The sequence below is a fragment of the Capra hircus genome (assembly GCF_001704415.2).
Source record: "Capra hircus breed San Clemente chromosome X unlocalized genomic scaffold, ASM170441v1, whole genome shotgun sequence".
NCBI classification, from domain to species: Eukaryota; Metazoa; Chordata; class Mammalia; order Artiodactyla; family Bovidae; genus Capra; species Capra hircus.
Genome location: NW_017189517.1, coordinates 26,519,911 through 26,534,491, shown reverse-complemented (window position 1 = coordinate 26,534,491; position 14,581 = coordinate 26,519,911). Strand labels below are relative to the sequence as shown.

General features: G+C 36.9%; 1 protein-coding gene across 1 annotated transcript in view; it reads right to left on the bottom strand.

Moving 5' to 3' along the window:
• WDR44 (WD repeat domain 44) overlaps nucleotides 1–14,581 on the bottom strand; it is an 88,594-nt gene that overhangs the window by 60,958 nt on the left and 13,055 nt on the right. Inside the window, exon 2 of the mRNA XM_005700267.3 lies at nucleotides 506–539. Within this exon, the coding sequence (XP_005700324.1) occupies nucleotides 506–539 (34 nt within the window). The remainder of the gene's footprint in view (nucleotides 1–505; nucleotides 540–14,581) is intronic.

The following is a 14,581-nucleotide window of genomic DNA, read 5'->3' as shown; positions in this document are numbered from 1 at the left end:
ATGCACATACAGTATATATTCTATTTGGTGTAAATAGTTCTGTTTGGTGATATTCCTGTATTTAAAATGGTTCTCATTGGCATAATTTCTCAGTATCAAATTTCTTTGCTTGAATATAAGGCTAGGATTGATTTTTATATGTAGTTATGATACCAATACATGTGCCCATAATAAACACACAAGTGTTTTGGTTACTTTATAAAATATACACACACACGAATACAAGTGTTCCTTTATTCTAAAAATTATAAACCAAATAAAAATTACAAAATAGAAATCTACAAAAGACTTATAGTCCCTTCCTTATAGTACAGTATTTAACTAGGTATTTCTAGAATACTTAATCACACCTCAAGTAAGATACAATGATAATATTACTTAGCAAAAAATAAGTAATAGAAAGCAAAAGCAGAAAATGAAAAATTACATAAAAAAGAGAAAAATGAATGAAAAGTGTATGCAATTTGTAGAAATACACTCATGACTTTCACAAAGAACAACTTACCTTTAATGCTGAAATCCCAACTTTTCCTGGATACCTGTTCAGAAATAAAAGCAAGAAGGTGTTGAATAGTAGCCATGAGAAGGGAAATCCTTCTATACACTCATTAAAGGCAAGCCCATATTTTTAAAAACATTTATATATTTTGTCATTTAGAAAACTCTTCTGTACATACAGAAGATGTAGAAAACATAAAAAAGTAAAGAAGAAAATTAAAGTGACCCATAGTCTTACCACCAAGAGATCTGAGTTTGTATCTTTTGTCTTCCTAGATATATAACACTATAATTAGCATTAATATGAATATAATTTTGTACTCTTCCACAAATTTCTTTAGAAGTGGAAATGCAGCTCAAAAGTATACATGCTTTTCAGCTTTTGGAGATACTCAAATTGCTCTCTAGAACAGTTGTGCCAATTTGCACTCCCATTGCTCTACATCTCTATTTCTTAATAACCTTGCCAAAAATGAGTGCTATTTTTAAATGTTTAGAAAATTCAATAGGCAAAAGTATATTTCACTGCTGTCTTAATTTGTGCTTCTTCGATTTATAGTGACGTGAAGTGAAGTGAAAGTCTCAGTTGTGTCCTATTCTTTGCAACCTCACAGACTATAGAGCCCATGGAATTCTCCAGGCGAGAATACTGGAGTGGGTAGCCTTTCCCTTCTCCAGGGGATCTTCCCAGGTTTCCCGCACTGCAGGGTATTCTTTACCAGCTGAGCCACAAAGAGAAGCCCAATGGATGAAGTTTCATATGCATCAGACATTTACGTTACTTTTAAAGAGAGAGAACCCATTTTTGTTCATAGCTCTTTTTTGGTTTGTTTTTTACTACAACAAAACTCTATTCTTAAATACAGGCTACTTTAGATATGATAATTTTAAAAAGTAACTTTTCACCAATCATTTTCACCCCCTATATTTTTCTTCAAATAGGAACAATTTGATACCTGCTTCAAAACATGAAAGAGTGACATACCCTTACAGCTGCTTATTATATTTCAGGGTTACACACTAAGAAGCTTTTAAATCATAAATATTTAATAAGCCATTTCTAAATTTTTTAAATGCAGCAATCACAGATGATACAATTTTGTGCAGAAAGGTGCCTTCAAGATCTATCTAGCCATAGAGGCTCTTTTTATAGGTAGAGAAACTGAGGAGCTGAGAGACTAAATGGCTTTCCCCAATGTCACATATTTACTTAGGGGCAGAATCAAGAGAAGCATCAAGTCCTACTACCAAGCTTCTCATATGCCAAATTGAGTAATCTTTGACCTCTAATCAAAAGTGTGATTAAAAAGTTACTTTTGCCATTCAATAGAAAATCAACCCCTTTATTCAATGAACATTTATAAAACACTATCTATCAGAGACTAAGGGTAGGAAAATGATTAAGACACAATCCTAGTTTAGGGGTTTTTAAAGCTTGTTTAGAAAAAAAAAAGAAGGTAGCTGTATAAAATAGTGCCTGCCTATTTAATTGCAGAGCCTGGACAATATAATTTCATCTTAATAAAGAATAATCTCCAGGAACAAAAAATTTTTTTATCCCCAATTACTTGTTTTCCCTGGCAAACATATACTGCTCTGTAACAAAATCCTGTTTATCCAGAGGTGATTAGGACCAAGGCTATTCCAATTTTTAAATAAGGAATCAAGATTCTACACAAAGAATGTGTAAAATAATACAAGTGCAATCAAATCAATAACAAAAGTTTAAGAAGCAAAAACAAAAAACCTTGAAGAGGCTCAAATTCCCATGTAGCACATATTCTGAATTCCAACCAAGAAGAAAATCACCTATCACATAGGTATAGAGACAAGAGGAAGTAAGATTTTTTCAAAAACCTTAAGCCCCATATGAGGTAGAGAAGGAAAGGAAAAGAAAATCTGCCTTCCTCATGACTTCCCCTTTGAGAAATCTGATCAGGTTTTTTAGCTGTCAAAAAAAACCAAAAACAAACAAACAACAGAATAGGGTACCACATTTTTCTCTCTTGCATGTAACTGGTTTCATAAAGGGCTCTAAGTTAGAGATCAGTTGTTGACATACAAGGAAACAGTTCTGATTGGTTCTGGTGGAGCTTTACATATAACTATGTACAAACTGTAAAAAGTAATTTATTACTTTCTTTTGAGAGCCAAGGGAATGTAGTGAAAAGAACATGTGCAGATAGATGTTGCTTGAATATTGTTTCTGCCGTTTACCTTATGTGTGATCTTGATCAATTCATTTAATTTCTCCAAGCCTCAATCTCCTCCTTTGGAAAAGGGGTAAAACCATCTACACTTCATAGGATTAAGTGAGAGAGCACATGGGGCACACACAATAAGCTGTAGTTTCTTTCCTCAGCAGCTTTGAATTGCTCCATTGAAACTCACAAATAATGAGTGTCACCAAGTTTCTCCAAGGGACTTTGGCAGTCTGTCAGTAGTGAGCAGCCTGAGACCAATTTCTGGATACAGAAAAGATACCCTACAGCCCATAAAGCTCCAGCCTATTTAACAACAGGGAACATGAAAAACACCAGATTATACTGAGCTGGGGATTAAAATGGGATCCTGCTTGCATTTTGTGATGTCATTAAACAAAAAACTAATACGAAAAGCCACTCATGTTTGAAACATAATGTAAATATTAAAAGGTTGTTAAGGTTTTGGTAGGTAGTAAAATACTTTGTAGCTTCTTCCAGTCTGATTAAGCCTGAATTTGTCTTTAACAGGTAGTCTGTAAAACCAGAATTTTTTGTGATAAATTTTTTCATCCATTTATAGAACATTAACACCTAGTAAAACATGAAAGCATATTTATAATTTGCAAAGTTAGCTAAAATGATTTGTATCATGTGCCAAAATGTGGAAACAACAATTCATTTCACCATAAGAAACAGTAAATCATTATTCAGTATTCCCACATGAAAAATTCTTAATAGGGGCCTTGTAATAACAATTACACAATGGCCATCAGTTATTAAGCATGTGCCAAAAACTGCTAAGACTTGATTGCTTTAGCTTCTTTAGTCCTCGCAACTTTCCAATGAGGTATAAGCTATATTACCTTCCCTATTTTACACACACACAAAAAAACCCTGAAGCTTGGGTCAGATGGGTAACTGCACTGCTAGTAAATAACTGGGCCAGAATTTGACCCTAGGCAGTCTGACTCTAGGGTCCACTCTCCCAACTACATTGCAATGTTGTCTTTTTTCTGTGTAAAGCCTTAAAAGATGACAGTTATGAGAATATTCTAAGCAGTGATGTGAATGAACACCAAAGTAAAGGTAATTAGCCTTGCTTCTTGGGTTGGACTAAACTAATTAAGTCATAGGCTTGAATCCTGATCTGCCTTTAACAACTACAATTAACATCTAATTGATTTGGCACTGCTAGGAAATAAAATAATGAAATGTTCCATATAGAAAACTGCCAGAGAAATGAAGCTTCTCTTTTCAGTGCCAAACTTCTGAAAGTGTTGTAATTATTTTTGAATTTCAAATTTCAAAAGCAGCTCTTAAATAAGTACATTATAGGCTAAGCCTTGCCATTTCAGTAATCTTGCCCTTGAAAATACCTTCTTAAAGGATATACATTTTTCCCTTTGCTACTGACTCAGAATAATTATGCTCAAATACTACACTATATTTTAATACAGTAATGCCCTCCAGGGACTGTAAGGCACAGAGGATTTATGTGCCTTCACACTACAGGACCCTAGGCTACCATGCTTGAAATGTCTGGGTTTTATAGCTTTACATCTCCCTCCTCAATGGAAGTGGTCACTTTATACAGTTGGCCATGTGCCTGCCTTTAAAAGCTCTCCTCCCCCTCCCTTTCTATCTTTTGCATTTAGTCTGGGAAACCGGGTTTTTAAAAATGGAATTGTAGGGTAAAGAAAGAATCCAGATATTATGAGGATCTCCCTAGACAACCATTCAACTCCTCTCTGTAACTCAGTCTATACATTCAAAGTAGAGATAATATTATACTATTTCAGAGTGATTATGTGCCTGAAGACAATTTATTCATGTTTAAGTTTGGGGACAAGAGAAATAAGGGACTAGATCAAGAAAATTTCGTTCTACTCTTGGCTTTCCCAACCAACTAGCTGCAAGACTTTTAAGCAAGGGTTTTCAGAGTTCTGTAATTTTAGGAAAGTTTATTTTGAGACCCTTCATTAGTTTGGGAGTGAAGATGTAATTTTTATACCATGATTAATGATCTAAATTTTATACCCTCTGACTTTCCTTAAATTTGAGATACATCATAGAAAACATGGACATAATCCAGCACACACACACAAACATCCAGAAATGTCTGGTAAATACTCTGACAGAAGTGAAGTGAAGTGAAGTTGCTCAGTCGTGTCTGACTCTTTGAGACCCCGTGGACTGTAGCCTATCAGGCTCCTCCGTCCATGGGATTTTCCAGGCAAGAGTGCTGGAGTGGGTTGTCATTTCCTTCTCCAGGGGATCTTCCCGACCCAGGAATCAAACCCGGGTCTCTCGCATTGCGGGCAGACACTTTACCATCTGAGCCACCAGGGAAGCTCCAAATACTCTGATACATCTAGTTAACTAGAAAAATACTCCTTCAAAATTTTCTGTAGATACTAAATATTAGATTCCTCCTGTTTAAAGGTTAAGGTTAGTAATTCTTCCCATAAAAATTCCCAATTTTCCCATAAAAATGTAAATAAAGTCATTTTTATTACATCCCGTAAGTGTGAGAAATCTTTAAGAAAACCAAAGTAACAGGTAGATATATTTAAGTATTGGTAGTTTACCACACATTTAAACAAAACTTTTAGAAACCAAAATGAGAACTTCCAAAGTTCAATTTTCATTTCAAAAGTTTTTACTATAGGTTATTTTTAAATGAAATATTTTTGACGCGTTTAAATATATGATTAACAAAGCTTCATTGAAATAAGAAATGTACTTCTTACAAAGCTGAACAAAAATATGACTTTAATGGGTGAAACTACCTTCATCACCTAATAGCATAAAAAGAATCTTCCAACATATTCTTACTAATTACAAATTCAGTAAATCTTTGATTTTGCAGCATAGCTTCTGAAATTAAAGACAATGTCTATCAATGGTACTAAACATGAAAACAAACAATTTCTGAAACAGCCTCAAAACAGAGTCTAAGTTAAAAAAAATTGGTATTCTACTAAACAAACAAACAACAAAAAAAAAAACCCCACATGGCTTACAGATCAAATGCTAATTTTTAGTGTAGCTTGCACTCAGGTTTTGAATATAAAAGCAATTTTAAGGTTAGCATTTCAGCAACTTATAGTACAGATAGAATATTTTAATTCATTATATCCTGTTTTCTGTAAAAAGTTAATTTCATGCACTCACTACATTGAGTTTATACTAACAAACCTCATGTTTGAGTATAAATCAATGTGTGACAGATGCTTTCTCCCATTCCTATCCATTTAGCATTTTAATTCTAGAGTTCTCCTTTTGCAGCTAGGGTATTTGTGTTCAGTACCAAACAGTAAGGATGTAACAGAAGCAGAAGAGATTAAGAGGTAGAAGAATACACAGAAGAACTACACAAAAAAGGTCTTAATGACCAGGATAACTACGATGGTGTGGTTACTCACCTACAGACAGAGATCTGGAGTGTGAAGTCAAGTGGCCCTTACGAAGCATTACTATGAACAAAGGTAGTGGAGGTGATAGAATTCCAGCTGAATTATTTAAAATCCTAAAAGATGACACTGTTGAAGTGCTGCACTCAATATGTCAGCAAATTTGGGATGCTCAGCAGTGGGCACAGAACTAGAAAAGGTCAGTTTCTCATCCAATCCCAAAGAAGGGAAATGCCAAAGAATTTTCAAGCTACCCTACAATTGCATTCATTTCACATACTAGTAAGGTTATGCTCAAAATCCTTCAAGCTAGGCTTCTGCAGTATGTGAACTGAGAACTTCTGTACAAGCTGGATTTAGAAAAGGCAGAGAAACCAGAGATCAAATTGCCAACACCTGTTGGATCACAGAGTAAGTAAGGAAATTCCAGAAAAACATCTACTTCTGCTTCATTGACTACTCTAAAGACTGACTGTGCGGATCACAACAAACTGTAAAATTCTTAGACACAGGAATAGCAGACCACCTTATCTGTCTCCAGAGAAATCTGTATGCAGGTCAAGAAGCAACAGTTAGAACTGGACATGGAACAACATATTGCATCCAAATCGGGAAAGGAGTATGTCAAGGCTGTTTATTGTCACCCTGCTTATTTAACCTGTATGCAGAGAACATCATGCAAAATGCCGTCAAGCTGGAATCAAGATTTCTGGGAGCAGTATCAATAACCTCAGATATACAAATGATACCACTCTAATGGCAGAAAGGGAAGAGGAACTAAAGAGCCCCTTGAGGGCAAAAGAAGAAGGCGAAAAAGCTGGCTTAAAATTCAACATTTAAAAAACTAAGATCATTGGCATCCAGTCCCATCACTTCAGTGATGGGAAGCAGTGACAAGTTTTATTTTCTTGGGCTCCAAAATCACTGGAGATGGTGACTGCAGCCATGAAATTAAAAGACGCTTGCTCCTTGGAAGGAAAGTTATGACAAACCCAGACTGTATATTAAAAAGTAGAGACATTACTTTGCCAACAAAGGTCCATATAGTCAATGCTATGGTTCTTCCAGTAGTCATATATGGATGTGAGAGTTGGACCACAAAGAAGGCTGAGTGCCAAAGAATTGATGCTTTCAAATTATGGTGTTGGAGAAGATTCTTGAAGAGTCCCTTGGACTTCAAGGAGATCAAACCAGTCAATCATACAGGTAATCAGTCCTGAATATTCATTGGAAGGATTGATGTTGAAGCTCCAATACTTTGGTCACCGGATACAAAAAGCTGACTAATTGGAAAAGACCCTGATGCTGGGAAGGATTGAAGGCAAAAGGAGAAGGGGATAGCAGAGGATGAGATGGTTAGATAGCACCACAAATCAGTGGACATGAATCTGAGCAAACTCCAAGAGATAGTGGAGGACAGAGGAGCCTGGCGTACTGCAGTCCACAGGGTTGCAGAGTTGGAAATGACAGCAATTGAACCACCACCACCAATGCAGTTTAGTATCTACACAACATTATTTTTAAAATGTTACATGGCGTCAAAACATTGCTCTGGTCATTTTGCAGAGGAGTAAAGGAATTATTTTTTCTTTTATTAACTCTGACCTGATCTAGTGATAACTCTCGGACACTTCAGGTAAAATTTTATTAGAATAATAAGGTCATTACTTCCAAAGGTAGGTGCTAATCACTGGGATTTGGATCTGACGACAATAATTACAACTTATCTAAAAGCTGTTCACTAAGTTTCCATAGAAAGCAAAATGTCAAATCCTTTCAATAATATTCAATTCAAAATATGCAAGCAATGCAATATTTTATTTATAACCCTCTTAGCTTGATTTTGTTGTTGTTTTTGAGTCGCTAAGTTGTGTCCTAATCTTTGCAACCCAATGGACTGTACCCCCCAGGTTCCTCTGTTCATGGGATTTCCCAGGCAAGGATACTGGAGTGGGTTGCCATTTCCTTCTCCGGAGGATTTTCCCGACTCAGGGATTGAACCCATGTCTCCTGTATTGGCAGGTGGATTCCTTACCGCTGAGCCACCTGGGAAGCCTGAGCTTGATTTTGCAACTTCCTAATACACCTGACTCTCTAATTTACTAATGTTGAGAACAGTGGGCTTCCCTCATAGCTCAGCTGGTAAAGAATCCGCCTGCAATGCAGGAGACCCGGGATCGTATTCATTCACTTAATAGAAATAAAATCAATCCAACAGAAAATGCAGAGGCTACTTTTAAGGGATTTTGATACAACATAACTGTGATTTTTCTGTCCCAGGTGTTAAAAGTGAGCATAATACCTATAGATATTACCTAGTGTTAAAAAGAAATTTACAGTAATTCTTTTCAAAGTCCTAAAAGGATTTTTTTTAATCAGTAAGAAGGTAAGAATATTTATTTTTTCAGTGTTTGAAGGAAGACTCATTTAGACCACTGTCTCATTTCACATGTGAGGAAAACAAGGCTGAAGGTTAAATTAATACCTTCATTCAACATATACCTACTGCTTACCTCGTACCAGCACAGTGCTAGGCACTGGTTGGAAAGTAGTGAACGAGGCAGACAAGGTCACGCTCTCCTGCTGCTGCTGCTAAGTCGCTTCAGTCGTGTCCAACTCTGTGCGACCCCACAGACGGCAGCCCACCAGGCTCCCCGTCCCTGGGATTCTCCAAGCAAGAACACTGGAGTGGGTTGCCATTTCCTTCTCCAATGCATGAAAGTGAAAGTGAGGTCGCTCAGTCGTGTCCAACTCTTCGAGACCCCATGGACTGCAGCCTACCAGGCTCCCCTGTCCATGGGATTTCCCAGGCAAGAGTACTGGAGTGGGGTGCCATTGCCTTTTCCCACGCTCTCCTAGAGCTATGCTAAGATGAGGGTCTGATTAGGTCTAGGACCCGGGTCTCTTTACTGACTCGAAGAACACATGCAGCCTGTCAGTTTACCCCAAGAAGTCTAAAATCCCTTCCTACTTTTAAACGGTCAGGTAGCTGGTCAAGTGAAACTGGCCATTTATTAAAGTCTTTTATCTAGGAGTGCCACCACAAATTTTCCACCGAAGATTTGGGGGTTCCCAAAGACTGAAAGGGCACCCTGACACCAACCTCAAAGTAGAAAGGCTGTAAGTTTAGCTACCTAGTAAAAGAACATGAACTGGAATCGGGATACCTGAGTTTTAGTTGTGAATCTGCCAGTAACAATGTATGTGACCATAAAAAATATTTTGGGGCAGTTTTTCCAACCTTTAGTTATGGCTATTTCAAGCATGTACAAAACTGGGATAATATTATGAACCCACATGTATAAAATGTTGATCATGGTCAATAGTGATAAATATCAATTTGCCTCCCTCACTCCCTTGCCAGATTATTTTGAAGCAAATCTCAGAAATTATTTAATCTTTACCCATAAAAATTTCAATATGTATCTAATTATAACACTATTATCAAATTTAGCAATTCTTTATTATATACAGTAAACATTCAGATTTCTCAGATAGTCTCAAATTTTTTTTCACAGTTGGTCCATTTCAATCAATATCCAAATAAGCGTCATGTGCCATAATCAGTTGATATGTCTCTTTCAATCAGTAGGTTTCATTTTTTTATTTCTTGCAGTTCATGTATCGAGAAACTAGGCTGTTCATCCTAAAGATGATTTTTTTGGGGCGGTGAAACTATTGTGTACGATACTATAATGATGGCTACATGCTATTATGCAGTTATCCAAAACCATAGAACCTACACCACCAAAAGTGAACCCTAAGGGAAACTGGATTTTAGGTGATTATGCTGTGTCAATGGAGGTTTATCAGCCATAACAATGTACCACTCTGGCGAGGGCATGTTGATAATCAGGGAGACTATACATGTATTGGGGGAGAGGTGTGTGGGAAATCTCTGTACCTTCCTCTCAGTTTTGCTGTGAATCTAAAACAGCTCTTTAAATAAGTCTTAAACAAACAAAGACACTAGGTTGTTCACCCTGCAGAATTTCTCATTGTCTGAATTTTGTTGACTGCATCTCCATGGCGATGTGTCATAAGGAATACTTTAAAGGAGAACATGCAGAAGAGATTGGAGGGATGGAATGGACACGTATCCAAGGAAAAGTACAAAAACCTATAAGAACAGTATCAGAAAGACTGTTGCTCAGAATGTGAGAAGATTTAAAAAATATCAGAGACAGTTTTTCATTATTTTAATTTATATTAACAAGACTAACAAAAATAAACTGCAGTCTGCTTATACGTGGATAAATTATATAATGTGATAGGCTGGGCTTCCCTGGTGATTCAGATGGTAAAGAATCCGCCTGCCACAAAGCAGGAGATGCAGGTTTGACCCCTGGGTCAAGAAGATTCCCTGGTGAAGGAAATGGCAGCCCACTCCATTATTCTTGCCTGGAGAATCCCATGGACAGAGAAATCGGGTAGGCTATCAAACCAGACATGATTTGACTGAATGTACATATGTGAAAGATATACGATTCTTTTTCTTTCCAATTAAGATTGCTGATAGTCAAACCAGAAAGGGAAAAATAAATTATAGAATGAGGAAATCGAATTCCAAAGCATTTAAAGAGATAAGAGTTCAGTTCTTCTATCCCAGACAAATTATATCCTAGCAAAAGCTGAGAATTTATAGAGTTTAATCTCTAAGATCTCTGAAGAATCAGAGCATGGAAGAGGATATTAGGGAAAACTTTGGTGGTCAACACTGGAAAGCAGGTAGTGCTACAAACTATAAACAGATTCACTTGATGTCAATGTCAAGCAAAATTCTTAAACACATGATGAAATGGTTTAAGGGCCTTAGGTGTGGGGAAAAGTTACTCTTATTTAAGAAAAAGCATTCACAGAAGGCTAAACATGCAAAATTAATTTTCTTTTTTGATAGGGTTACTGGCCTAGAACATAAAGAGCATACTGTACACACAAAAAAATCTGGATATTTTTGTATAAAAATTTGTACTTTTATAATTCTCTCTAGATATCCTTTTAGACAACAAAGGGATGTAGGCTAGAATACACTTAGGTGGGCTTGTAACTGGCTAAACATAATTCAAGGTGTGCTGATTAATGGATCAATGAAAAACCATAGGGAAATATTAATTTTTATTGTGCTCTATCCTACCTGATGTTCTATTCATTTGATGTTCTTAATGTCTTAAACGAAGAAACTGATGGCATATCTACCAAATTTACAGATGGCACAAAGTTGGAGGGCTTAGGGAATATACTAGCTGACAGTATCCAAAAATGTTCTTAACAGAATGTAATGTAGTAGGGATAAATGCAAAATGCATGACTGGGGAGATGTGACTTAACAAATCACATGAAAACACTCAGGTACTTTTGTTGGTTGCTCAGACAGAGTAAAGGCTGTGATAGGACTGCTATGACTTCAGCATATGACTGCTGAAAGAGCTAGTGTGATCTTAGGCTGAACTGCATGCATTCTAAGTCACTTCAGTTGTGTCTGACTCTTTGCGACCCCATGGACTGTAGCCCTCCAGGTTCCTCTGTCCATGGGATTTTCCAGGCAAGAATACTGGAGTGGGTTGCCATTTCCTTCTCCAGGGGATCTTCCTGACCCAGGGACTGAACCTGTGTCTTTTATGTCTCCTGCAGTGGCAGGCATAAGAAAACTATTATGTCCTGAACAAGGCGGGGGGTAAATTCTACTCTACTTCCCACTAATAACAACACACTTTAGAATATCATGTGTCATTGGGATACCATATTTTAAAAGAAACATAAAATGGAACATATCCAAAAGAGAAACCAATTTGGTGAATGTTTCAGAAACTGAGTGGGATGATACAAAATACTGCTGCTGCTGCTGCTGCTGCTAAGTCACTTCAGTCATGTCCGACTCTGTGCGACCCCACAGACGGCAGCCCACCAGGCTCCCCCGTCCCTGGGATTCTCCAGGCAAGAACACTGGAGTGGGTTGCCATTTCCTTCTCCTAAGGATGGCTAATCCAGAGAAGATAAGACAGAAATGACTTCCTCTTGACTTTTTTGACTTTGGTTTTATTTTGGAAAGTATAAGCAGTGAAACTTTGCATATAGGCTAATTTTCTTACTGAAGTCTGTCTTAATTTAACTTTTAAACTGTTATTCTATATTTGATATGTATAAGAGTATAATGTAGCATGTACATGTAATTATGAAGCACAATAAACAAACTAAACTGTGACTCACTAGGTTACCTGAGAATGAGAACAGCATCAGGATCAGAGCAGCTACTGCGTGCCGTATTCTGATGCCTTTGTCTTAGAGGGAACCACTAGCCCAGATCTGACTTACTGTTCCCTTACTTATTTTTAAAATGCCATGTATCTCTGAACAATATATTAAGTTTTGTTATTTCTGAGGTCTGTTTTCGGGAATGCACTTACAAAGAAAAAAAGAGCTGGACTCTTAAAATTAACATTGCAAAAATCTCGGTATTCATGTCAGAATAAATAAAGGCGACCCCTGTCACTACATACTCAGTTGTATTTAAGTCTCACAACCATGCCCATACCTACTAGTCTCCTTCTGCTTCTCCTTCACCTAGGGTTGCCACATTTAGCAATGATAAATATAGGCAGTTCAATTAAATTCCAGTTTAAGTATGTTTATCTGAAATTGGGGTTTAATTGGGAGGCCTGTATTTTATCTGGCAACTCTACCCTATCCCTAAATTAATTAGGTGGACAATTAATTCTATGATTTGTTCGTGTGTGATAAAGGAACAAAGTAGGAGGATTTGTATGGCCAATGTCCTTGTATAAATATTAATCTAAGTATTAAACAGCATTTACTGACTGGGGAAAAAAATAGAACATCTGTGAATTTAGTCAAAGCTTTTCCAGACAATGCATTCAGTAGACCTGCCGAAATGCAAATATTGTATATACACTATTATATACATTTTTCAAAAACACTCTGTGAAGAACAGGAAGGTGTATTATTAACAGCTTCATTATTGAATCCCTCAAAAAAAACAAGATGGCTACTGTAACAAACTGATAAATCCCTTGATATGTAAATTGACTTATAATCATTATTTATAAAGATATATCATTTGAAACTGTCCTCATGTTAAAAAAGAACTTAAGCTATATAGGTCAAATAAAGATCAGCAGTCAACTTTCTGGATAAATATCCATTAAAATTATGTTGTCATTAAAAAGGGATTAGGTTACTGTATTTACAATGTCATAGGGGCTTCCCTGGTGGCTCAGACGGTAAAGCATCTGCCTGCAACCCAGGAGACCCGGGTTCAATTCCTGGATCAGGAAGATCCCCTGGAGAAGGAAATGGCAATCCACTCCAGCACTGTTGCCTAGAAAATCCCATGGAAGGAGGAGCCTGATAGGCTACAGTCCATGGGGTCACAAAGAGTCGGACACGACTGAGCAACTTCATTTTCACTTTATAAAGGAGATATAAGAAATATTTCAGATATTTTTCAATATTTTTCAATCAAGAAAATTAATGAACCTTCTACGATATGAGGTAGAACCTGCTTTTCAATTCTGTCTCAACATCTTCCCACAACCTGAAGCACGAATAGCTCCTATATTTGAATGGTATATCAATACAAGTGTGCATTAAGAACACATATAGATTATATTCCTCAAATAGAAGCCAGCTGCATTCCCTTCCCTCTCTTACTGCAAAATCTGCATTTTGAAATCAAGTATAGACATGGCTGACTACTGTAGGAGTCTAACTTGTTTTTCACAGCTTCAGCAAGTGGTTTCTCTCTAGGCAATCACTGGATCACCTTTTCCAACTTTTAAACTCAAATATTCATCACTCATGCACTAAGGCTTTAGGATAATTGGTGCTTAAAGGTCCACTTTAAAAGAGAACATTGAATTTTTATAATTTCAAAGAGGCAGATCCCATAAGCCATTCTACCTCTAGTTTTTCACCCTTTAGCTATAGATAGATCCTTCTGCCTTTGGGGTTTGGTGTTTCTCTTACCTCTTACCTGAGAGTTATCTGAAAAAACAAACAAACAAACAAAACAAAACCTTTAAGCCTTCTGAGAATAGGGAGGAAGGAATGTGCAGACTAAACCTGACACCTGCTTCACAGTCAACTAAATAACTAGAAACTCAAAGACCCACTACACAAAATGTAAGAATGATCTCACATTTAACATCCCTATTTCTAGACTTCTGGATGAAATTGGGCAACAAAGAAAAATGGTCTAACAAGGTCTTCTTTTCTTTTTCGGTCAGTAAAAGGACTTGTTTTTTATTTTAGGTTCTGAGGAAAAAAAGTAGTTGGCTCTGAAGAAGCCTCTTGTCAGGTTGCAAAATTCCTGACAGACTCTTAAGGAGGTTAAAAAGAGTAATGACACGGAAGGAAGGAGTATAGAGTGAGTCAGTGAGAATAAAGCTGGTGGCTTGGCAAACATTTTTCTTATAAGAAGGTGACTACCAAGGGCTTAGTGGAGAATTG